Source organism: Meleagris gallopavo, chromosome 1, assembly GCF_905368555.1.
Source record: "Meleagris gallopavo chromosome 1, MGAL_WU_HG_1.1, whole genome shotgun sequence".
Lineage (NCBI taxonomy): Eukaryota > Metazoa > Chordata > Aves > Galliformes > Phasianidae > Meleagris > Meleagris gallopavo.
In genome coordinates, this window is record NC_139404.1 from 61,372,314 (window position 1) to 61,398,256 (window position 25,943).

At 42.5% G+C, this 25,943-nt stretch overlaps 3 protein-coding genes across 8 annotated transcripts; all 3 read left to right on the top strand.

Moving 5' to 3' along the window:
• Positions 1 to 1,876: 1,876 nt before the first annotated feature.
• Positions 1,877 to 7,969, top strand: PEX26 (peroxisomal biogenesis factor 26). 6 transcript variants are annotated; one of them, XM_085230591.1, is made up of 5 exons: positions 1,877 to 2,221; positions 2,511 to 2,654; positions 2,992 to 3,305; positions 4,283 to 4,450; positions 4,706 to 5,373. In XM_085230591.1, the coding sequence occupies exons 1-5, from the start codon at positions 1,968 to 1,970 to the stop codon at positions 4,993 to 4,995; spliced, it is 1,170 nt and encodes a 389-aa protein (XP_085086717.1). In that variant the 5' UTR covers positions 1,877 to 1,967; the 3' UTR covers positions 4,996 to 5,373. The 6 variants fall into 6 exon arrangements, with proteins under 6 accessions (XP_085086717.1, XP_085086722.1, XP_085086728.1 ...); XM_085230596.1 differs by having other exon boundaries at positions 1,881 to 2,221; positions 2,514 to 2,654; positions 4,706 to 5,369; XM_085230602.1 differs by having other exon boundaries at positions 1,881 to 2,221; positions 4,304 to 4,450; positions 4,706 to 5,368.
• Positions 7,170 to 13,098, top strand: LOC100545512 (tubulin alpha-2 chain). Its single transcript, XM_085215882.1, has 5 exons — positions 7,170 to 7,211; positions 9,597 to 9,810; positions 10,523 to 10,671; positions 11,031 to 11,711; positions 12,751 to 13,098. The coding sequence occupies exons 1-5, from the start codon at positions 7,170 to 7,172 to the stop codon at positions 13,042 to 13,044; spliced, it is 1,380 nt and encodes a 459-aa protein (XP_085072008.1). The 3' UTR covers positions 13,045 to 13,098.
• A 293-nt stretch (positions 13,099 to 13,391) lies between these two features.
• Positions 13,392 to 24,677, top strand: LOC100548529 (tubulin alpha-8 chain). The gene is made up of 5 exons (XM_085215965.1): positions 13,392 to 13,430; positions 20,962 to 21,184; positions 21,927 to 22,075; positions 22,655 to 23,335; positions 24,118 to 24,677. Exons 1-5 carry the CDS (start codon positions 13,392 to 13,394, stop codon positions 24,403 to 24,405), a joined length of 1,380 nt encoding a protein of 459 aa, XP_085072091.1. The 3' UTR covers positions 24,406 to 24,677.
• The last annotated feature ends 1,266 nt before the right edge of the window (positions 24,678 to 25,943 follow it).

The following is a 25,943-nucleotide window of genomic DNA, read 5'->3' on the forward strand; positions in this document are numbered from 1 at the left end:
AAATCCAAAAAGCTTTTATCTCTGCCTTTGCTTAGCTGCCGGGCCCTGCATTCTGCACTGTCTCTGTGCTGTGCCTCTGGCTTAACAGGCTGAACACATGTGGGGCCCCTTCCACAGCCTGAAGCACAGCACACAAACCAGCATGCTCTGCCAAAGGTGCTGCTGTGGGTGCTTGTCCTGAACAGACAAGGGCTGGTCCTGCTGCCTGCAAGCAGCATCTCGGGGAGCCAGGAGCAGGCACAGTGAGATTCCCCACACCTTCTTCTGGCAAAGAAGCTCCCTTTTTAAACTCATGCTTCATTCTTCAATGCTCTTTTAGTACATGTGATTTTTTTAATTACTAGTAGACCACTAAAGCAGTGTAATAAATCCCACCTCTCCTGTAGAGATTCATTTTATGAAGAATGTTTTCAGAGTGCAATAGTTATTTTGCAAGTAGGACACCCTATTGTTTCCAAATATCAGCTAAAGAAGAATGTGGCACATTTTATAACGCTGCTGTGCAGAACCAGTGGAGATGCTGTTACTATTGCCCAACTCCATAGCTTAAGCTGCCTGAAGCAGCAGGCTCTCTGGCTGGAGATCTCAGGGGAACACACTCTGAGGAGAGAAAGGCGTGTACCCACTCCACTAGCAAACTGCCTCAGCAAAGAGCTCCCTGCCACCCCAAAGCCCTTCCGCTGGCAAGGAAAACCAATGAACTACAGCTGTACTGGCTCACTTCACAGTAACCTCCTCCTGCACTTGGAAACTGATCTGGGCAGGCCGACATGCTTGTGGTTGGTGACACCTGGTGGTCCCGAGGGGAAAGGCATTGGCTGTCGCAGGGCCCTGACTCCCCTGCTGATGGGGCAGCCGAGGTGTGAGGTGCCAGAGTGGGAAAAGTTTCTCTTAGTAAGAGCTAAGGGTTTCCCTTAACTTAAGCCAGTCAAACGCCTTTCACTTGGAAAGCTGCACGAAGGGAAAGGATCTGGGTTCAGTTTCAACTCAAAACCTCACTACAAGAAATACTTCAAAACCCTGGAAATTGTCCAGAGAAGGGCAATGGAGCTGTGAGGGGTCTGTAGCACAAGTCTTATGAGGAATGGTTGAAAGAGCTCGGGTTGTTCAGTCTGGAGGAGGTTCAGGGGAGACCTTACAGTCTCTACAACTGCCTGAAAGGAGGTTGTGGAGAGGTAGGGGTCATGCCCTTATCCGAGTTTAGGACATTCCCTCTTCTCCTTGCTATTAAGTTGCACCAGGGTGAGGTTCAGGTTGGGTATGAGGAAAAATTTATTCTCAGGAGTGGTGCTGCAGTGGCACAGGCTGCCCAGGGAAGTGGTGGAATCACTGTCCTGCATGGTGTTCCAGAACCATGTGGATGTGGCACAGAGGGACGTGGTCAGTAGGCATGGTGGGGGGGGGGGGAGAGCTGGCGGTCGAACTGGATGATCTTAGTGGTCCTTTCCAACCTTTGTGATTCTGTGATTCTGTGAATGAGTGCTACTGAGGCAAAAACAGAGACATCTCTTCACCCCGAGAAAAACTTTGTCTCACGCAGGTACAAGGCATTGCTGGGCAACACGGATCTCCATGGTGCTGCTGGGCCAACAGCTCTCATAATCCTCACACAGCTCTGTGCCCGGATTTCATCAGAAACCAGCCTATACTGCAACGCAAAGCAGGCTTTACAAAACGGACTCCGGTCGCTGAGAAAGCAAACGTGAATCCTGCCCCAGCCCTTCATCCCCAAGCCCAGACCCTTGCAACCCGTCCTGGCACCACAACGCATAACCGCGGCTCCTCGGAACGAGGAGAGCCCGTTTTTAACCGACTCGTTCGCTCCCGCAGCACGGCCGGACTACGTTTCCCGGCGGGCGGAGTGTCGGAGAACGTGTCCGCCGGGGGCGGCCCTTCCGCTGCCGTCAGGCCGTGGCATAGGGGATCCCTTACAGCTTCCCGGCGGGAGAGGGCGGCCCGTGCAGGCAATGGCGGCGCCGGAGCCGGAGCCGGGAGGGCAGCGGGCGGCGGGGCTCGGGCCGGGCGGCGAGAGCCCTCCCGCCAGCCCTCCAGCAGCCGCCATGGGCGACGGGCCGTTGGCCTGGTCCCCGGCTACGGCCCAGGCGGCCTCGCTGCTGGAGGAGGCGGCGGAGCTGCTGGTGTTGCAGCGGGACTTCGCCGCCGCCCTGGAGCGCTGCGAGGCGGGCTGCGGCAGCCTGGGCCCCGCGCCCGGCCCCGACAGGTGCGAGCCGAGCGGGCTCCGTGCGGTCGTTGTGCCGCTTGTTGTGTTGGGAACTCCGGTTTGAGTGTAGGTAGGAAGCATGCGGGTGCCGGCAGTGCTTGCTCCTAAAGAGAGGGGCTGCTTGCATGCACCTGCCCGGGTGTGCTGAATTCCCGTTGTTGGGGCGGGGGGAGAAGAGAAAGTAAGGGCAAATTCAGAGAACTACAAAGCACTTAAGCAGGGCTTGTAGCTGATAGGGATGGATAATGCGGTTCTACGAAGCGCTTAGGTATGTGTGTTTTTTTGTTAGCAGTTGTGCGGAAGTGAAGTGCTCCCTTTGCGTGGTGGGCATTCAGGCTCTGGCTGAGATGAACCGATGGAGAGAGGTTCTGTCCTGGGTCCTGCAGTACTACCATCACCCTGAGCAGCTGCCTCCAAAAATCCTGGAGCTGTGGTGAGTGTGGGCTGCCACACGCAGAGGGCCGGCTTTGGTTAGATTTAATAGCAGGCCAGGCTTGAATAATTTCTGGTATCCTCGTTTTGTGCACTGTGAGGATGAAAGTGGAGCTCGGGGCAGGCCTGTTCTCAGAAAGAAAAACAAATAAAAAGAAAGGCGGTATTTATTCAGGCAGCTTTAAGGGGATAAAGTACAAAACTCTAAGGGAGAATTGTTCCTCTGGGAAATCTATGTACCTCAGGTGTAAACCTTGACTTGTGTCTTCGTGGGAAGTGCTAGCTGTCTCAAATTCTATGGAGTTATTGCCTTCTAATTTTTCTTTCTTGTGTTGCAGTATCCTGTTATACAGCAAAGTGAGAGAGCCCCAGGTGATGCTGGAGGTTGGCAGTAGCTGGCTGAGGGACCAAACCAATAAGAGCCTGCCTGAGTATGTCTCATTGCTGGAGCTGTATCTGCTGCACGTGCTGCTTCCACTTGGCCGATTTGAGGGGGCAGAAGAGCTTGTGTACAGCTGTGATGTTCTTGACAGTGAGCAGAAGCTGGCATTTGTTGAGACCATTTGTGAAAAGCGATGTCAGTGGACTCAACAGGAGGAAATGCACTCAGCTCATGATGAGCAGGAGGACAAAGCAACAGAGACTGTTTTGGGTAGGCTTTCCCTCTGTTGTTTGTATTCCTCTCTCAGATTTCAAGGTTTAGAGGTGCAGGTATATTAAAGATTACCAGAATAGTTCCGTCTAGACTGTAATTGGTCATCAACATCCATGTGTTGTGTGACATTAACCTATGAACTGTCTGTTGTCTTCATTGTAATGTCTGATAGTCCATCCCATAAAGTCTGCTTGTGCCCTAGTGCTATTGATGACATGGCTTTCACAAGCACTCAGGGCTTTGTAGTGTGTGTGGGCAGCAAACTGTCACTGGTACGTTAAGAGAGTAGAAGCCTGTTCCAAAAATGAAAGCTGTTCACAAGCCCTGCGATCACTGAAGCGCTCTCATTTGTTGATGTCTGAAACCAGGCTGAGACCAGTGGCTCAGGATGGAAGCAGTGTGTTCATGGCTTCAGTTCAAATACAGTTGTGCATTGACATCTGGCTTTAACAGATTGCAGAACTACCTGACCAATTGTGTTCATGCATTACTTACAAAGAGTAGCAAGTATTAAGTCTGTATTAATACTAGTGTTAGGCCTTACTAGCCTTGAGGAATTCATGCTGGGTATCACAGAAGGAAATGGTGATTTGATTGCTGACAGTTATAAAGTATGCTTGTTGCTTCTGTGTGTTGTCTGCTTCTTCTGTTAGTGGTCAAGCCCATATAGAAGAAGCCACATCTGGCATTTAAAGATCTACTTCTCCAGCACTGTAAATCACTTTATCTCCCAGGAGAGAAAGCAGGCATTACTGTGGTATAAATTCATATGTAAAAAGAGTGTAACAAATTGTATTATGAAATTCTATTATTTCTCTGTTCTCTATGTAGAAACAACAACAAAAAAGACCACAATCAACCAAAACAGAACACGAAAAACACTTCTCATGTAATCAAGCTAACAACGGTCTTATTTGTATTAATTTCTTAGTGTCTGTGTGATTATTTTAATATTTTTTACTTAGCCCCAACAGCTTTTCTGATCTGTGTTCTAGGTGTTCTGTCCCAAAAGCTCTTGACCATGCTGACTTTGCTACGAAGAACACTAAGGTCCATGTCAAGCCACTTCTATTTACTTCCTTATAAAAAGATGCTCTTGGCTACTTTTCTGCTGTACCTGGTAGTGGTGAGATTAGACCCAGGTAGAGTACTAAGTATTAATCTCTCTTTTTTTTAAATACATTTAATTGTGACTATAGAGAAGAAAATTGCTGTTTTTTAATAGATTAGATCTGTATAAATATTTCGTCTTTAGGAGAGACAAAAATTGTGTAGCTAGGAACCTATTAGTGGGGCTTGTTACAAGTATTTTCAGTTGCAATCCACACAGAAAAATGTAGCTCTACAAAAGCCAGTTCTCTGTGAACAGTGATTTCATCCTCAGTTCTTTCCAACAGACAAAGTGCTGACAGACAGAGGCAGGCTGGGATTCCTAGATGAAGCTTCTGCCTCAGTGACTTTGAGGTGCTACAAGGTGAACATCTCTTGGAAGAGCAACTGTAATTTAGGGCTGACCTGTCAGGGAAGCAGAGAGTTGCGCAGGACAGCGTTGTGGTCATGCTTCTGGTTTTCTTATACTGAGGCCTTACAAGTGATGCCTGAAGCTGTCATAGAATCAGTAAGGTTGGAAAAGATCTCCATGATCATCTACTCGACCATCTACCTACCACCAATATTTCCCCACTAAACCATGTGCCTTAGTACAATGTCTACATGTTTCATGAACACCTGTAGGGATGCTGACTCAACCACCTCCCTGGGCAGCCTGTTCCAGTGCATGACCACTGAAGAACGGGCTGGTTGCATGACACAGAGGGAGCTACTGGGCTGTGGAGAGATGGGATGTTTTTTGTACCTGGAGATATCCCTTCTGCTGGGTGGCAGGTGCTCCGTAGCTATGCTGCAAATAATGTTGGAAAATACTGAAAAAAAACTTGCTAGGTAAGGGAGCAGTGCCTTGGGTGAGGGTCTGAGTATTGAACAGAAGGAAATAAGACACCTAGGTTTCCATTAACTGTAGTTGAGTTAGTTCTTTCTTGGTATGTTTGGTCTGTTTCAAAGGGTAGAACTATCTTTGTTTTGCTCTGCAGCTTCTCCTACGTCCTTGCCGTTCATTTGCAAACTGGTGCAGCTCTTCCGACAGGCTTGGGCAGCTGTGTTGTCTCCAATCCACAGGCCTCCAATTCAAGACTAAATGTCTTCTGGCTCTGCTCCTGTGTCAGCTTGTCTCGAGGACTTTATGAAGTTCTTCAAGGGCTGTTGAAATCAGTGTCCTAGTAGAGATGACCACCACTGTGATCTCCTGTGAAGTGGTCCTCTTCTTTCTTCAGGCAGGAAATGATGGTGTATGAATTTTGAAGCCATGCCAAGTATTCCTGACGTCACCTTGGCTATTCAGCGCCATTCTGTCCAACATTGGAGTAAAGCCACTCCTTCCGTAATCTACAGTTGATTAAGATCCTCCTTTTGAAACACTTTGCTTTGGGTGTGGCTCTTGAGTGAGAGTTCTGTAGACAGTTACGAAGTATGATGCCTGTTTGGAAGATGGTTCCGTCCTTGTAAATACCATGCAGTTCCCTGAACAGCTGAAACAGCATTCGTGGAAGCAGGAATGTTAAAGGCAGCAAAGTATCAGTAATTAGAGGGAATATTCTGTTTTGTCTCAAGACATCTCAAATCCCAGTTCCTCTAGTATGGGGCTGAGGACAAGTACATGGGAGAAAAACACTGCAAGAAACAAAACCTATTGTATTTTGAACACCATGGTTTCTCTTGTGACTGATGCCTCCTCATACAGGGGCTCTCAATTTTAATCATATCTATGGCAGAAAGCCTGGCTGGTGTGCTGCAAGTACAGCTGTGCTGCACCTACAGTTCTAAAATGCAGATTACAGTACCTTGTACTTGCCTGGTGCATAGTAATCTATGTAATCATAGTAGGCGCCTGTGCCAGTGGTAATGAATTTTTTTTTTTTTTAAATTATGTTCCATATTATTGTTTAGTTGAAGCACTGATGTTGTTGCATTGTTTTACTCTTTCCCTACCTCTTTACCTACCTCTTTCCTACCTATTACTCTTTACCTACCTTTATGAAGATTCAAAAAGTCCCATTATGTCTAGAAACCTTCCTCCTATGCCCGTGAAGTCCTAATTTACATGGTAACCATTCAGCAATGCTCTATCATTCAGAGCAAACAAATCTTTGATGGAAGCTCTGAGATCCCCACAGATGTGGCAAGAAAGTTACTGCCTTTACAGAGGGTCTTACTAGGCTGACGCTGTTTCTGATCACCTGGGGCAGAGATTGGAGGTCTGCAGGAGAACAATTAATTCCCATAGATTGGCAATAACTCCCATAGTGAATAAGTGCCAAGGGAGAGAGCATTGACTATTTCAACATTGCTTCTACTGGAGCAAGCTGCACGTGTGCTGGAGAGAACAAGTTAGAGCCATGTGGCGAATGTAGCCACCTATCCCAGAATCTGTGCCAAGATGATTCAGGCTGACCAACGTCAGCCAAAACTACAGAAACTAAGCCACCTTTTTGGCGGCCAATTTCTATCCAACATACCAAGCTTGTGTAAAGTAGCCAATATAGGTCCCACTGCAATGTCTTACCCTGATAGCCTCCTTCGAATCAATCATTTGTTTCTAGCAATAGTTCTACACAGATAGCAGCTATTTCTGTTTTCTTTACAAGGATAGCAGCCTGTTGGCATACTCTGTCACTTTGCAGCCTACCAGAACATTTGGAAAAGTCTATGTCTTTACTGCTAGAAGTCTTGTTCTGTTTAGATTGTTCTAGAGTTATCCTGATAGAGAAATACTCCGGTGTTAGTGTGAGATAAAGTGGGGCGCCCATGAATGCAGAAAGCAGTCATCACCTTACCTTACCATCTCAGGTAAACAAAAGATTAAAACCACAAGACATTCCTATCCTCTCTCCCCTGGAATTTTTGTCTCCAGCTGGATTTTACACCAGGACAAGTAGCACATAATGCTTCACCAAATTAAAAATATAAATATATGTTTATCATATACTGTGTATACAGGGAGGAGCAGTTCTTGATACTGCTAGATGATTTATGTAATCTATCAGTGTAGCTATGCTTCCCTACAGCCAGCACTTGATGAAAAGCCAGGTAGAATCCAACACAGAGGGTCTGGCTGGAGTTGAGTTCCTCCAGAAAGTGACTGGGTTGCATCTACTGGCTGCCTAGTTGCAAGACCTTGCTCTAAAAAACTGGTAAACCAGTTTATGAAACAATAAATTTCCCTTTGAAGACAGGCTAAATTCTAGATGATACATGACCGTTCAGCTAACAACCACTTTTTTAATCTCAATTTCTGTTAACACTTCCAGTTAAATCGCAGAGCTGCATTTTGGGGACTGGGTTCAGTGGGTAGACCGTCTGCTATGTGTAGAGCCCTAGCTCTGTTAAATATCACAGCTATTCATTTACCAAAACTCTAACATTTAATTTGATTTTATTGGTTGGTTAGCAACCTCTGCTTCTTTTGGATACTACTGATATTGGATTTGAATTGTGTTTAGCACTCCATGAGAGGGGTGAAGGCAGAAACAACCAATCTTTCTTTTTTTGCAGTGACTACTAAACCTGCAATATTAAATTTTCACAATAAAATGACTACTTATTTACCTCTTTGTAGAGTTGCTTATTTGTGCTGTGATGAAGTGTATCAAAGCTTTCGTATTTAATGTATTGATGCTGTTGAGCCTCAAAATAGTTTCTGGAAATGTTTCATACGTGTCCTCATTGTACAAGTATATTGGAATTAGGTAGCAGACTTGCTAGTTAAGTAGAGACTTACAGGCCTGCTTTTCATAGGAGTTCAGAAAGTGGTAATTACTTTCTGTGAAAGATGCAATATATACATATATATTAAATATATTTAAGTGTTTCTGTGTACTTTGGGATGGCTAAGATCAGAACTACTGAGAATAAAGTACCTGGTACTTGTCATGATCTCTGTTTTTCTCTGCACTGTTGATGTATCATGGAGGGAAAAGATGCAGTTGTGTTAATTCCATTGGAATCCTACCATTTAAGGCTTGTTCAGAGAGAATGTGCGTGCCTGCCACGTGCATGCAAACTTCATGCTGTATCTCCAGATGTAACAGCAAATGTTCTGCTTTTTTTGTTCTGGCATCCTCTAACTGGATGCAAAGAACTTGTGTTAGCCTATAGTGTAGGCAGGTGGAGGATTGAAGAACAGTTGTCTATAACCAGCTGAAGGGATGTTGCAAAGAAAAGGAGGAAAGAAGATAATCCCATGTACTTTGCCCACAGATGACCAAACAGTTGGTTAGGTGGAATTCCTCATAGTTCAACCTGCTCCCCAACTCATTTCCATCACAGGAACTTGAGCAACTTGACTAAATGAAATGTGGATGTGGAGCTTTTGTCACGAGGGCAAAATGTGAAAATAATGCCACCTTTTGGAAGGACTAAGAAATTCAGAAGTGATAAAAATTCTTAAAAAATGAGTTATCAGTAGCGGATTCACCGGTTGTAAGTTTTAATGAAGGAAACAGTTATTGAACAACAGATCTGTTAAATTCTGGTTAGAAATACCAGCTACAACTTTTTTTTTTTTTTTTTTTTTTTTTTTTTTAAAAAAAAACCACCATTCAGTACAGAAAATAAACTGGGAAAATTTGCTTAGGAACAGACTATAGGGCTGGGAGAAAGCTAGCTGTGATGTAACAGGTGGGTGGGTGCAGTGGGACGGTTGCCAAGGAGAAAATGACCTCTCCTCCTGCACTGTGACACCACAGGATCCCAACCAGCAAAGTATGAATGCCAACTCTGCCTTGCACCAGGTTATTTGAACAGCAGTAGAAACATCAGTAACCAAAGCTTCTCCTTTCCATCAAGAAAGGAAGCACGGAGGAGGAACCATGGTAACAGAAGTATCATTATTTTATTGGATAATGAGCAAGGATTTGGGTCTTTGTTTTTCTGTCTCCTAGGCAAGATATGAGGGACGGCGGGAAGGCTCATGGAACTTTTTTTTGTTTCAGATTTGAAACTGTAGTTAAGTGAGGGGGACAGAGATGAATGGTCATTATCTGTGGTCTTCCCAGGCCATCGCCATTCTCTAAATCTTTCAAGTAGCATAAACCAGAGAAGGTCTGTAATTCCTGTACTGAGTTCAAAGAGTTCTCAATTGAGAGGTTGGGTGAATCTTACTAAAGGCTTTCAAACTTTGTTTGAAAATACATCCTTGAGTAATGACACATCTCCCTTGTTCTCCCATTTCAGCGCGAGTGCATCTCTGTCCACATTGGCCAAGCTGGAGTTCAAATTGGCAATGCGTGCTGGGAACTCTTTTGCCTGGAACACAGCATTCAGCCAGATGGCACCTTCAGTGACCCACCCAGCAGCGATGACTCTTTTGCCACATTTTTCAGAGAGACAAGCATGAGTAAATATGTGCCCCGAGCTATTATGGTGGACTTGGAACCAACTGTAGTAGGTCAGTGTAGAATTAATCCTGGAACACTGAAATGAATTAACTCTTCTACGTGTTGAAGTTCAGACCACTGAATGGCCTGTGTCTTCATCTTTAAGGATGATCCCAGCATCCAGATAGAACTGACACATTTAGAGCTTTTAATAGCAAGTATTACTAAAAGATGTGACTCTCAATGAAAAGATGAAAACTAACACTGCTTTAACTAATAGTAAAATAAAAAGTTTTCTACTCTCTAAAACTGTACTGGTTGAATACAATCTGATTTTCTTAAAGAAAGTATTGTTTTCTTCACATTCATGTGGAAAACGAGATCGTGAATAACGAAGCAGGAGTGTCCTGAAAGATGTTTTATTCCTGCACATCTCTTCTAATAATTCCCCTGAATGTTCTGATGAATCTACATCTGATCAGTTGGAAAAGCTGAAATTTTATCACACCATGGCACAAACCTCATCTACTAAATTAATTTATTTGTACAGCACAACCATTTACACTCAGATAGGAGCCCAATTCTTTGCTCAAAACTGAGATCATCCCTGACACTGCTCACTTGTCATCATCATCCCTCCGCTTACCTCAATGCAGATATTCCATATCATGTGTTTGCCAACAAAAAATGTTCCATTTGTTTTGCAAACGTTATTAACCTTGGTGAACCATCTCTTCTAAGCTTATAATTCTAAGTTTGTAATTCTTTTTTTCTCTTGTTCAGACGAAGTACGAACCGGCACCTACCGGCAGCTTTTCCACCCAGAACAGCTGATCACTGGAAAAGAAGATGCTGCAAATAATTATGCACGTGGCCACTACACTGTTGGCAAAGACAAAATTGACATGGTTTCAGATCGCATCCGCAAACTGGTACGCAATATTATATTGGAAGCAAGGCCGTTGACGGATGGGAAGTGAAAGAAACGTGTAATGCTCAGAACAGAGCAACTCAGTTCTTCGATGTCCCACCTTAAGTTTCAAATGAGTGAAGACTTAAGTGGAAAATGTCAAATACTGATTTACCATTGTTATACTGTCAGAAAAAAAAACCCAACAAACCCAACAGTATTATTCTAGTTATACTCCAGCCTGAGATTAACAGGTGACAGGAGTTTTCCCTGGAAAAACTGCTGATGTCTTTGCTATGCATTGGCTGTGGGGGTTGCTATTTCTATCTGAGTGAAATTTGAAGATATGTTCACTTTTGCTTTTTTCCTGTTGGCTTTCAGGCTGATGCCTGTTCCGGACTTCAGGGATTCCTCATCTTCCACAGCTTTGGTGGGGGCACCGGCTCTGGCTTTACCTCTTTGTTGATGGAGCGCCTCTCTGTGGAATACGGAAAGAAGTCTAAATTAGAATTTGCCATTTACCCAGCTCCTCAGGCCTCCAGTGCCGTGGTGGAACCCTACAATTCTGTACTCACCACGCATACCACTCTGGAACACTCAGACTGCGTCTTCATGGTAGACAATGAGGCTATATATGACATCTGCCACCGAAACCTAGACATTGAGCGCCCAACCTACACTAATCTCAATCGCCTGATCAGCCAGATTGTCTCCTCCATCACCGCATCGCTGCGCTTTGATGGTGCCCTCAATGTGGATCTGACCGAATTCCAGACAAACCTGGTGCCCTTCCCACGCATCCACTTCCCCTTGGTGACCTATGCCCCCATCATCTCTTCTGACAGAGCATATCACGAGCAGCTCTCGGTGGCTGAAATCACCAGCTCCTGCTTTGAGCCCAACAACCAAATGGTGAAGTGTGACCCACAGCATGGGAAGTACATGGCTTGCTGCATGCTCTATCGTGGTGATGTAGTTCCCAAAGATGTCAATGTAGCAATTGCTGCCATCAAGACCAACAGGTCCCTTCAATTTGTTGACTGGTGTCCAACAGGCTTCAAGGTGAGAGAATGCCATGAGTTTCTCTTTAAGGGCAAGATCAGTCTAGCTGAAATCTTGTGTTTTAAGCTTTAGATTTTGCATGCTTTTCAGTTGTGAAAATAAGGTACCTAAGAAAGCTGTGATAGTATAAACTGAGCCCCCTTCCTCCCTCAGGCATCCCATAGACAGAGACTCCTATGTATTTGAACAAATGCAAGCATATGTAGTATTTTTATATTCAGTAACAGGAGAATGCGGACCCTACTAATTTTTAAGCATAAAGAAACTGCATTCTAGAAGAAAGATTAAGGTACAGCTTACGTTCTAAAGGTGCCTTTGAGGGCACTCTTCATGAGATTCAAACAAACCAGAAGAATAACCCAAAACAGTGTCAGTTATACATTGTTGCAAACAGAAACATTTCTACAACATCTCCAAGAAGAAACATTTATGCCAATTTTGCCAACCGTGCCAACACCTTTTTGTTTTTCTTCACTTAGTCCTATTCAGGTTATTGAGAGTAGGAATTGATTTGCACCCAAAACAATACATTGAGTGACTTAAGACTTAACAGAGATTTACTGTTCCAGTCAGGTTCTTTCCTTACCTCTTTTCCTTCTCCTGACCAGTGCTTTTCAGCTTTCTTAACCTCAACTTTTTTCCTAACCTATTGTAACTGTAATGCTATAATATGATGGGGAAGCTGGGTGGCACAATCCGCAGCTGCAGCAAATGAAGACAACCCCAAATGCAGCAGCCAGGGATGCAGACATAAAGGAAGAAAATTTGCTTATCCTTGGAAGGCCTCAGTTAGGCAGGAATCTCCAGCAAGATGCCCCTAACCCACTGCAAACCCTTAAGTGAGATCTGGGAATGGGTGGATCCTGGCTCCACACACTCTGGTCACTCAGGTACACTGCATGCACCAGAGCTCGCCTGGGTTGGCCCTGCCTTCCCACCAGGTGCTCAATCACTGGTTCAGGCCATGAATTTGCATTTCCACTACAGAAACCTATTTGTTTAACTTTTCTTATGCAATCATTTTATCTGCTGTTTGCAGGTTGGGATCAACTATCAGCCACCTATACCTACACCTGGGGGAGACCTAGCCCAGGTTCAGCGAGCAGTCTGCATGCTCAGCAACACCACAGCTATTGCAGAGGCCTGGGCAAGGCTGGACCACAAGTTTGATCTTATGTATGCCAAGAGAGCCTTTGTTCATTGGTATGTAAGTGAAGGCATGGAGGAAGGAGAATTTGCAGAGGCCCGAGAGGATCTGGCGGCCCTGGAGAAGGACTACGATGAGGTGGCAACTGACTTATTTGAAGATGAAAATGAGGCAAGGGAACCTTAACGTTCACTTTGCCTTTTTTTTCTGTGCATAAAGCATTTTGTCTTTCTCTGTGCATATGATTGTCTCTGTGTCTCTTTATTTCATATGGTTACATTTTTGCTTGTCTCACACACAGTATGTTTCTGGCCTCACCTGTAGTATTGTGTCTAGGCACGGAGCCTCCAGCACAAGAAAGCTGTGGAGCTGTTGCAGCAGGGCCAGAGGAGGCTATGAAGATGATCTGAGGGCTGGAGCACCCCTCCTATGCAGAAAGGCTGCAGGAGCTGCACTTGTTCAGCCTGGAGAAGAGAAGTCTCTGAGGAGATCTAATAGTGGCTTTCCAGTACCTAAAGGGGCTTTCAGGAAAGATGGCGAGGGACTTTTCACAAGGGGCAATAGGACAAGAAGTAATGGCTTTAAACTAAAATTAGAGAAATTTAGATTAGATATTAGGAGGAAATTCATTACTCCGAGGGTGGTGAAGCCCTGGCACAAGCTACCCAGAAAAGCTGTGGGTGCCCCATCCCTGGAAGCATTCAAGGCCGTGCTGGATGGAGCCCTGGGAACCCTTAGCTGGTGTGGCAGCCCTGCCCATGGCAGGGGGTTGGAACTGGATGGGCTTCAAGGTCCCTTCCAACCCAAGGCATTCTGTGATTCTATGATTAATTCTAAATTCATTGCCATTTTATTAGACTGTAAACAGGGTAAGTTCTTCACTGTTAATTGAATCACAAGGCAGTAAGTGTGGGATACATCACCAACTAATCATTACTCACTTTGCTTTTAGAGGCAACACACTTCCTATTTTTTGCTAATATATCCTGCAAGGAATTTTACTTGTAGAACTAAGAATCCCTCATCTTCTACACTCTGTCATTTATTCAACACAAAGATACAGTCATGTACCTGTAATATCACTTGAGGAGTTCTGTTGCTTCAAAATATCCCCTGCCACTACTACAGACACTATGTGAAGGAAAGTTTCTCGCCCTTCTTAGTCTTTTTTTCATACTAATAGCAAACATAATGTTTGTAAAGCTGTTCCACTCTAAGATGCCTTGAGAACTCTGTCAGTGCTGAGAACATACAGCTAGTCCCCTGTTGCCTTGGTTCTACGAAGTCCACAGTGTGGGGTGATTAGAAATGTTGCTAGGTGCCAAGAGTAGGAACACTATCCAGATACTTTTAGCTTCAGCAGAAGTTTAGAGCATATTATGCTTGTGCAGCTGTGGTGCAGCAATCCTAACTGGTCTGGAGGCATAAGTATGCTGACAATTCTGTTGCAATGCTAAGTGAATAACATCTATGAATCAAGAGCCTTAAAACATGGCAATGCTGGACAAAACCTCCACCAGTTTCATCAGACTTACTGAGGTACAATAAATCAGAACGATGACAAAGAATGTGTATTGTAGACACAGGTAGGATAGTAGAACATTGCATCACTAAGACACAACAGGCAGGTGGCCTGCTGCAGCCTGAGGTAAACCAGGTAACAAAGGAATAGGACAAATCATCGATGCTGCTGACAACAGATCATGACAAGTGGCTGGCTAACCCTGATCTGTATCTTAAAAGAGAATGGCAGCAGAAGCTACGGGACGTTATACATAGTGAAAGGGGAGTTTTGGAGTCTTGCTTTGAATGGGAGACATCAACAGAGAGCAAAGGGGGTGTTGGGTTGCCTTGGATGTTAACTAAAGCTAACATCACCAAATAAAAGCATAAAAATCAGGTGAACAGGGACAGTGGGGAAAAAACAGGTGGTCTGTGTAACTATTTAAGAAGGACAGAGGAAAGGTAATAGAAGGAAAAAAAAAAAAAAATAGGGGTAACTGCCAAGCAGCCCTGTGCATGAATAACACCTGAAGCAAGACAATCCTGCTGTGATGACATTACCATGTATATTTGACTTGCTTATGTACTCATGCTTATCTGGAAGGTTTCCCTTAACCCTGGTGAAGAGACATCCTGGAGGGAATGGAAGACAGAACAAAGTCTTTTAATATGCACCACAATACTATTGGAATGCTAGATTTATTAGTGATCTTTAATAAATTTCTTTGAAGAAAGTGTTTTATTTGAAGCATATGCTCGTCATATACAACTCCAGCATGACTACAGAGATGCAGTTTTACTCAAACTGTTGAGAGGAACATTGCCCTCTTTCTGGCAGCTCAATTTGTATTAGATTTGCTAAAGAATCTAAAGAAATCTAAAGAAAAAGCAGACATCATAGAATGGCCGGAGTTGGAAGGGAACTGAAGGCTCATCAAGTTCCAACCTCCCTACCACAGAAACGTTATATCCAGAAACATCACTGATGTAGATTGCCTTTTTATCTTCAAAATGAATAACACTGATCTATGTAATGCTATAGTGGGATGATAATAGCAGGGTGGCAAATTCATCAGTTGTAGCAAATGAGAAAGAGCCCAAATACAGTGGCCATGGATACAGAAATGAAGGAAAAGAGCTACTTACCCTTGGAAGGCATCTCCACCGCCAAACTTAAATGAGGTCTGAGAAGGGACAGATCATGGCTCCATCCCTTCCAGTCCCTTGGGTTGGCCCAGCCTTCCCACCAGGTGCTCAATCACTGCTTCAGACCGTAACTTAGCATTTCCACTACAGCCTTTATATTAGAAAGTGTTGTTCTGACATTGAAATAATATAGGGAATAATTCTGCATCTAATTCTACAATTTATAACATATATAGAAATGTTACATATGGCAATTTTTATAAAAAACAAAAAAAAAAAATTTGAAACTGTATTCCAAGATGTACTTTGTGTTTCTTTATTTAAACTTTAAGCTCCAGATTATTCAAAATGCTATTTTCAGAGAAGTGTCTGTTTTTAAGTAGGAATTGAGTTTTGTGTGAGGGTTAAGGTTTTTTGTTGTTGCAGTTGTTATTTTTTTTTTTGTTTATTTGTTTGTTTTAAAAAAAAGCTCTTTAAGAGGCTGATTTTGATAGTAGCATTAACAGTTGGAGATAATAGCTCACAACAGTATTTCTGTGTTGTCATCATATAGCACTCCCTCCTCCTCAGAAGCGTTTGACCAGTGAGAAATGACCCAGACTCTGCTCAGTGGGTCCTGGCCAAGTGAGGTGGGCAGCAGTAAAATTAACACTGATTCCAAGAGGTGTTCTCAATGCCTGTTCACAAGAGAGGAGAGGGGGAACAGAAAAGCAGAGAAAGTACAGATATGGACAAAACTGCAAATGTTTTAGTGATTCACAGAGCTCTTTTGGCTTTTGTAGCTGTGATGTTTGACACTGTGACTTAAAAAGTGACTAAGAGGTTCTGGGTAGTGGATTTGCTTCGAGATCTTTTCCTGAGATGATTCTCTGTACAGATGCTCTATCTGGTGGAGCTATGACTATTAACGTTTCAGATTGCCCAGAATGCTGAGGATTGTCTGGAAAGTTACCAGCTCCTTTGGAAGAAGAACACTAAACCAAAGTATTCTTTAGGCTTAAAGTTACTGCCTGATGATTTCCTGGAGAAGTGTGAGAATCAGCTTAAACAAAGCAGCAGGTAAACTGCCATGGGAATTTGTCCTCTTTAAAAAATATCTTTGCTTCCAGAAATCTGAAGCTTTCCTAGCCAAAACCAGAGATGTTAAATTTGCAGGTTTGTGTAAAGAACACCCAAACAAGAGCATACCAATGTAAGTGCAAGCTTATGAAAAGTGATGTGAACTACTTCACACTGTTAAAATGTAATATTTAAAGCAAAAGATACATGCAGGTTGCCAGCAATGGCAGAACAATCTATTGATATCATCACGTCAAGGTAGACTAACCTAAAATTCAGTAATTGTAAATTTAAATTTCTGCAGATTAAATATAATTATCTACAGTATATTTCTAAAGATGGAATACATAATGCTCAGATTCAGGAAATTAAGTGTGCCTTTCTCTTTGTGACCTAAGATCTGAAATCATGAGGACTTATCTGTCCCCTGAGAGAAGCAGCTTCTTTCCAATGCTGAGCTAGTGCAGAAGGAGCAAACAATGTAATGGTGAAGGCAACTGCCCTAGTTCAGACTGCAAGCATTTGTGTGATGCCTCCAGCTATTTCTTGCAATAAGCAATGCAATGAGAATCAAATTACTTTCTGTGTTTGAACAGACAAGTCAGACTTCATAACGAATGCCGCACCATGCTGCTGATAGTACAGCCCAGGTGGTTGTATGGAAGGAGAACCAACAGAACTAATTGAAACATTAACAGAGAGGCAGGAATATGGACAGAAAGAGGTCAGAAAGAGGTTCATTTAAGAGCTCTGGCAGAAGACGCTTGAAAATGGGAAGTATATTTACTTTCACTTCTCTGTTTCTGTCTTTTCTTCTGTCCTCCTCTTTCCCACTCATTCATTCCTTTATGATCTCTGTATTCCACGCTGGAATTTAGGAATGGCTCTTGTCTACACATTCATGCTGCCAGAACAGGGAATTGGGGTAGCATGTTCCTTGTATGTGACACATATTTATAGCACTCAGAAATTATAGTGTGAGGCACATTACATGGCCACATTCAGATTTAATAATCACGCAGAATCAGAAGGGACTAAATGTGAAATGTTGGGGAATATCTGAGTCCTGTCTGTCTGGATGAATTTGCATATTTGGGGCAGCTGGGAGGGCAGAAGGCAGTGATGCGGTAGGCTGAACTGTGGAGTCTGTGACCTATTGCCCAAAGCACTGTGACACTGAAGAGCAGAAGCAGGTGCCCAGCGAGGTTCAGTGCAGGGCTCTGCAAAAAACCTGCCATCACTGATCCGAGAGGGAAGGAAACACCACTGGAGACGCCATGGTAAGGGGGGATGTGGGATCACCAGTCATACAGGGGCCAGGAGGATTACGGGCAAGGGTAGTCAGGGGGATCTGCCATTATCACCAGTTTGTGCCACAGTCTGATCTCACTCACGGGTTATGATGTAAAAGGTCAGGAAAGCTGTGTCAGAATATCTCACTGGAGCTGCAAGGCACACAGAGACACAGTTTTCTTCAGAGAGTCTCTAGTGGAATTATAAAATAAAGCAGATCTGGAGTTTTGGTTTTCTAGTAATCTCTGTTGTGACTATATTTTCTCAATGCATGCTCATTTTCATATGAAATAATAATCCTTTTCCTTACATTTGTGCCTGTTTAAATTAACTTAGTCCTGATGTCTGTACTTTTCACAGCTATACAATGTATGTGTTTCTGGAGTGCAGGAAGGTTTCTATATGTGTATGTGTTTAAGTAAGCGAAACAGAATTTTGTCTTTTTTTTTTTAACAAATCCATAGAAATTGCTCAAACCCTCTTATAATGTGAAAAAATAATTTCACCTGGTACACCAATTTATGTCTATAGCTGTCATATTTTAGTGTAGAGAACTATGTGATAAAGTCTTTTCCAACTGTGGTGATTGTGTGTGCTTTTACAGCTGCAAAATGAGAAAGCTTATTTCAAAGGCAAAGTACATACACTTCCATGCACTTGCCATGCCTTAAAGCAGACTCTGTAAAAGTCAGGTTCACAATTTGTAAGGTAGGTCCTACGTTAGTGATGCAGTGTGAAATGTGAGTTTGGAGGAGGCTCAAAATTGAAATACCATGCAGAGATCAGCTTACTCTGCTTGTGATTCTGAAGAAGGGCCATTCTTTTTCCTACCAGAAGTCTAACATTATTTTAAGAGCTATTTACTACTCAAAATTAGAAATCTCTTTGTTACTGTCTTCTTTACTTGACAGAATATTTCTAAGCAATTGCTGGGTTAGGAAGAAACAGGAGTTGAAGCCAGGAGTCATGGCAGAAAGCCTGGCCCAAAATGCAGAGTTAAGCCACTGCTTCAAACAAGCTCTGTCTGAAAGGAAACAAACTGGGTCTACAGTTTTCAACTGCAGTCCTATGCTGAGCTCTACATTATTAACATTCTAAGACAACACACACACACATGCAAATACACACACACACACAAATTGATTCCTCTACTGATTTTAGAAAAGCTTCCAAGTGTTGCTTGGCTTTTAATTGTAGGTGTGCTCCAAAGGAGAGTCTATTAAAAGTTACCTTGCCTCATTTCTGTGTTTAAAAGACAGAGCTGCTCTTTTTCTTGCTGTCAGCCTTATAGATCCACACTGGGATCTAAATGAAAAGCAAGAGCCTGTACTGTGCCAAATCAGCGTTAACTGTACTCATTAAACCCAATCTAACCTTCAGTGTTTCCTGAGCAATCCTCCAGATTGCAACTCCACTGCAGCATACTAGCCTATGCAGATGCACCAGCACTCACTTTGGCAAAACTTAACTGAAAAAAACAAGGTTGCACAAGTGTGTTTGAAAGCACATTACACACACTTTTGCAAATAAATTTTCACAGTCAGCAACTTAAAATGAGCACTGAATCAAAGTAAAATGTTTCCTGGAATGAAACAATTAGATTAGTTTTCTATATTCATCTGAACTTCTGCAAATGACAACCTGTGGCAGTAGTGACTTCTAAAATACCACTTGCTTCTGAAAAAATATATTTAGTTCTGTTTATAAATGCAAACACTGAAAATTGATAAAGAAAACTGCTCTAGAGATGATGCTGGTTGTGCATTCTGCTGGAGGATTTGGTTTTTGGGAAGATACATTTAACTGTCAGATCATGGGACGATTCTGCAGGATAAGCAGTTACAGAATTTGACAAAATAGATATAGCAAGATATGACAAAAGATAGAGCAAAACCAACAAAAAGTTAACTGGCCACATCTGCTCATATGTACATTACAAACTGAAAATGACTGGGGACCACTCTTTTGCCTTGAGGCCAGCTAGGATGGCCTGCTTCGTATTTATGCATATCTTTCCCCCTCCAAAACCAGGCAGTGGTTAGCTAGCTGCTTACTGGAAACCATTCTCAACAATGAGCTATCCTCTGAATGGTGCCCAAGCAATACCTGAGAAAGTAGGAGCTGGCAGAAGCCACAATTGTGCCAGAGTATATATTAATTATCAATCAGTACAGGCTACTCTGTCTCTTTTACTCACTAGTAAAAAACGTGGAGCATAGAAGATTATAATTACAATTGCTCCGAAGCAGAAAATGAGGTTGAAAAACTCCACGTGGTCCATCTTTGCTTACAAAACTGCCTTTCCTCCATGCGATTTTGTTAGTCTGGACCAACTCAGAAGTCTCTACTTTATAATTTTCTTTCTGAACTTATGAAATCCAGCACCAGGCCCCTGTACTCTATGTGTTGAGGCTTTTGAGCAATTGCATCTGCTTAGTTAAGACTGGTGTTATATATGTTGTGTTCCTTTCATTGAAGTTCCAGGCTACCACAGGAATCATACTCAAAATTATCTAAGTAAGCACATTACATGCTTTGACATTGACTTAATAAGCAGCGAACCTGCAATATAAAATTCACAGCTTGTTCGGGATCTTGAAAGAACATTAATTTCACCCAAAAGAATCTGAAATCATTTCCTGTGGTGAATATTGGTGAAAGCAGTTCCTCCAAGTTTGCACTCTAGTGTGCTGTCAGATGGTAAAAGGATCAAAAGACATCACCTGTCTTGGGTTACATACAGTTGAAAAATACCATATGACTGTGTCAGGTTCCAGCCAGAAGTAAAAATAAAGTGGGATATGTTCCTCTGTATAGCCAATTCATAGGAGGAAAGGCAGGTTTTGTAGAACTGAAATTATTATTTTTTGCTTGCTTTCATGTATTACAGCACAAAGACCTCAGTTTTTAAAAAGTCTGTCCCAGTCATTGGCCTGTATATGTACAATCTCAATGCTGATGTTGAACAAACAAATGAAATACTGCCAGTGACAACTAAATTTTTTTTTTTAAAGTAATATTCTGGGAAAAAGTAACTTAGGAATAAGGAGTATTAATGCACACTGTTTTTCCTGACCTTATCTCTCTGCTCTCTCCCTTTAGCGTGAGTGCATCTCTGTTCATGTTGGCCAGGCTGGAGTTCAGATAGGAAATGCATGCTGGGAACTCTTCTGCCTGGAGCACGGCATTCAGCCAGATGGCACCTTCAAGGATCAGCACAATCAACTCAACTACGATGACTCTTTTACAACATTTTTCAACGAAACTGTCACTGGGAAGCATGTGCCACGAGCTGTAATAGTGGACTTGGAACCAACTGTAGTAGGTCAGTATCAGCCTGCAAAATGAAAAAGGGGTTACTCTTCCTAAGTATCACTACAGTGTGTCACCAGTCTCCACTGGAACAAAGAAGCACATCTTTGTACCGTGTCTACCATGAGACTGCATGAAATTAATTTTTCCGTGACATTGAATGTCACATTCTGTCATGATGCTATTATCTCTACGGATGTTACAGATCTTGGAATGGCAGGATCCCCAGAAGCTTAATAGCTAGTATACACAGTTGACTCTTCTTTGCAGAAACCCTTAACTCTTGGTTTCCTTTATCATGACATTTTTGTCATCTGAATTCTGCTTTTCTCCACTTTGGATTCAAAATGAGAACTGACATTTTCCTTCCAGGAAAAAATGGGTTTCCTTAAAATTAGGAATTAGATTTTCTTCTCCCATGTTTGTTTGTTTGTTTGTTTGTTTTTGTTTGTTTTTTTCCTGATAGTCTGTCCTCTTGTCAATACAACTAATAACAAGCTCTTCTTGAGAAAATAACAGCTTTGGCAGATGCCTCACAACAAATAAACAGAATGCCACAATAACAATGACAAAAATTCTTAGGGACATTTTCTCTTCTCCGTTAGTTTTCCCTTCTCAGTCAGTTTGGTTTTTTGGGTCATTTTTTGGGTCACGATCTCCCATGACTGAAAGCTGGCACTGCTGCCAACAACAACCAGCTTGTCGGCACTGGAGCGTGGTCATGCAGCCTCTTATAATTTCTCTTTCTTGGTCAGATGAAGTGCGGGCTGGCACCTTCCGGCAACTTTTTCATCCAGAACAGCTGATCACTGGAAAGGAAGATGCGGCTAATAACTACGCTCGTGGACACTACACTGTTGGCAAAGAAAGCATTGATATAGTGATTGATCGTGTTCGTAAGCTGGTAAGTCCCAGTAGTTTTTAAACATTGCTTTGGTTCCACTGAAGGAAGAAATGCACTACAGGAAATGTGAATCAGCTCAGAAAGGAGACTGCAAGACCTACAGAAAGATCATTACCACTCTAAGAAAGACCAGCAGAGACCTCCCAGTTGCATGGCTTCAGATATTCGTAAAAGATGTTTCTGAATATGTAATTTTTCATCAATTCTATGCAATTCATCAGCAATTCTATGATTCTATCATTAGCATAGCTCTAAAATACCAACACTGACATAGAAGTGTGGATTACATAGTTCTGTGTTGCTGTTGTTGTTTCAGTTAGATTAACTGAAAAAACTGTGGAGTTCAGGGAGAGAAGTTCACTGTTAAGAGACTAATTTTTATGTCAAAAGTCAAGCCAGTGAAGGAAGAAAAGAACAAAATTATCATCAGCCCTTTCTTAAGAAATACTGACCTGAAATATGTGCTGTGTATTGCTGATGATTGCTCTCTCCTTCATCTCAGAATAAACAAATGCAGTAGATGTAGTCTTTTACTTCTTTTTCAGCCCCTATTCTTTTACTTTATCTTTTGGTTTCTAGGCTGATGCCTGTTCTGGACTGCAGGGATTCCTCATCTTCCACAGCTTTGGAGGGGGCACCGGCTCTGGCTTTACCTCTTTGCTGATGGAGCGCCTCTCTGTGGATTATGGAAAGAAGTCTAAACTAGAGTTTGCTATCTACCCAGCTCCTCAGGTCTCCACAGCTGTGGTAGAACCCTACAATTCCATCCTTACCACGCACACCACTCTGGAACACTCAGACTGCGCCTTCATGGTGGACAATGAGGCTATATATGACATCTGTCGCAGAAACCTAGACATTGAGCGCCCAACCTACACTAATCTCAATCGCCTGATCAGCCAGATTGTCTCCTCCATCACCGCATCGCTGCGCTTTGATGGTGCCCTCAATGTGGATCTGACAGAATTCCAGACAAACCTGGTGCCCTACCCACGCATTCACTTCCCCTTGGTGACCTATGCCCCCATCATCTCTTCTGACAGAGCATATCACGAGCAGCTCTCGGTGGCTGAAATCACCAGCTCCTGCTTTGAGCCCAACAACCAAATGGTGAAGTGTGACCCGCGGCATGGGAAGTACATGGCTTGCTGCATGCTCTATCGTGGTGATGTAGTTCCCAAAGATGTCAACGTAGCAATTGCTGCCATCAAGACCAAGAGAAATATCCAATTCGTTGACTGGTGTCCAACAGGCTTCAAGGTGAGAATGCCATGAGTTTCTCTTTAAGGGCAAGATCAGTCTAGCTGAAATCTTGTGTTTTAAGCTTTAGATCTTGCATGCTTTTCACTTGTGAGAAGAATGAACCTATAAAAGGTTTATGGGTATAAAATATGCACTTTCTCCTTCAGAAATCCTAATGGCACAGATTTGTAAATATTTATAAGTAGAAATCTGGCTGTATGAGTTCAAATCTAAAGTCATTAATTTCAGACCTGAATTGTGAAAAGGCAGTGAGTGTGCTCTCTAAAGCAACAAATAAAACTGAGGAAATACCAAAGTCAGTATATTCATTAAGGAAATACTGGTACTCAAGAAGCTGTTAGTTAACCCTCTCATACAGAAGTACTACGTGGCCTCTCTCCTTTGGCTCCATAGAATGTTGACAAACATCATTTCTACAGCAATACAGACAGGAGTCATGGAAAAACATCTGTCATGCAAATATCTAGTTAAGAAACTGAGTACTTTTAACTGGGAACCAACTTTCCATATTAGTTTGCATCTTGTTGAAACAGTACGTTCGGTGTTGAGTAGCTGTTACGAAAGCAAGGAAGTTTCCAGTGTACATTAAACAGAATAACAGAATAAGTAGCAATTAAAATGATCATGTATTGTGTATAACCTTATTATGTTTTATTGTATTTGCCATTTGATAGTGGTACCATGCTATCACCGCATCTGTAACTTTATTCATTACTTCAACTTCCTGACTGCTTTCTGCCCTTGCCTTTTTCATACTTCTCTCATATTCCTACTTCCAGGTTGGGATCAACTATCAGCCTCCTACAGTAGTTCCTGGTGGAGACCTAGCCCAGGTTCAGCGAGCAGTCTGCATGCTCAGCAACACCACAGCTATTGCAGAGGCCTGGGCAAGGCTGGACCACAAGTTTGATCTCATGTACGCCAAGAGAGCTTTTGTGCATTGGTATGTAAGTGAAGGCATGGAGGAAGGAGAATTTGCAGAGGCCCGAGAGGATCTGGCTGCCCTGGAGAAGGACTATGAAGAAGTGGGAACTGACTCATTTGAAGATGAAAATGATGGAGAGTAATTTTAAAATACACCTTGTTCCTAGTGAGCACAGAATTGTCTCTGTATCACTGTACTGCATATGTCTATGATTATATCACACCTTTGTTTGTAATATACACAAATATAGGAGGAGTCACATAAAGACATTTTTTTGTTCTATGAATTGTGGGTAAATTGTCCTGTACGATATGGTGATCGTATCTTCATTATGGTAGTAACGCTCCACCATTCCCAGCAACGTACAAAGACTTGCTCTCCTGTTAGTGTAAGCTTTTAAAAACTCTCTTTAATACACGTTAAAACATGAAAATCCAATATATACAAGCTAATAATGGATTACAGTGAAATGCTATAGTTTTCAAATTTAAATTTGACCTACCTTTGCCTTTTGCTTGTTGGCATGTCAAAAAACAATGGAAATGGAGAAATGGTTTCTCTGCTTTGCGCTTCATTATCCTGTAAATGATCTTCAACTGATGGACATAAAATGGACATTAACAGAAAAAAAAAGCAACTTATTATTAGTCAGCATGCATTCACCAAGTCATGTCTGAATAATTTGATAAACTTCTATGACAAAATGACTGTCTTTGTAGACTAGGGGACAGCAGTGAATATAGTCCACCTTGGCCTTGGTAAGGCTTCTGATGGTCTCTGATCAGATCTTCATGATTCTCAAAGAGAAGTTGCCAAAGTGCAGGCTACGTAAGTAGACACTGAAATGGATTGAAAACTGGCTGAATGGCTGAGCCTAGAGGGTGAGAGGAGTGGCAGATATGCCAGAGGGTTGTGCTGCTCTAGGTAGCACTGTTTGAGCTGGAGGGTTGGACCAGTCAACCTCCAGAGGTCCATTCCAACCTTAACTATCCTGTGATTCTGTTATCTTCCTCACATAGAGATTTCTACTTATGTTGACAGCTACAGTACGCATGATATGCATTTAATTATCCAGATCACTAAAATGCTGAACTATGCACTTACAGAATACCAGAAATGCCTCTCCTTAGGAAAATATCCCTATTCAGGATATACTTGATTATGCATTTAAACTGAAGCAACATGAAAGAGTATTACTCAACCTAATAGGAATTTAGACTTTTAGACTCATTGTTATCTCCTAAACTGAAACCAAAACCAGAAAAAGGAAACTTTACACATGGGACGCTGTTAAAAAAGAAATGGTGACAAAATTGGCAGACAAAGTTCTTGCTTTCTTCCTTGAAAAACTGCTGAAAATGATACAATGAAGAAATGGAAGACACTTCCACATCCAGAGTGGAGTATATTATAAACTCTAAACCATAGGATGTGGAGTTCTTAATTCCCAGAATGCTTTTCAGATCTCATCCTGATGATCAATTTTATGGTTTATTTTATTTTATTTTATTAGCATGGACATTTAGGAATCAGGATCCCAATTCTCTCAGTAGTCAATGAACTCTTTAGAATGATTTGTAGGTTACTTTAGAAGTGCTATGGCAGTTACCAGGAGCAAGCAGGTTTTGTCAAAGTGACACTACCCCATAACACTCAACAGGCAGTGTATTTGGATCCAAA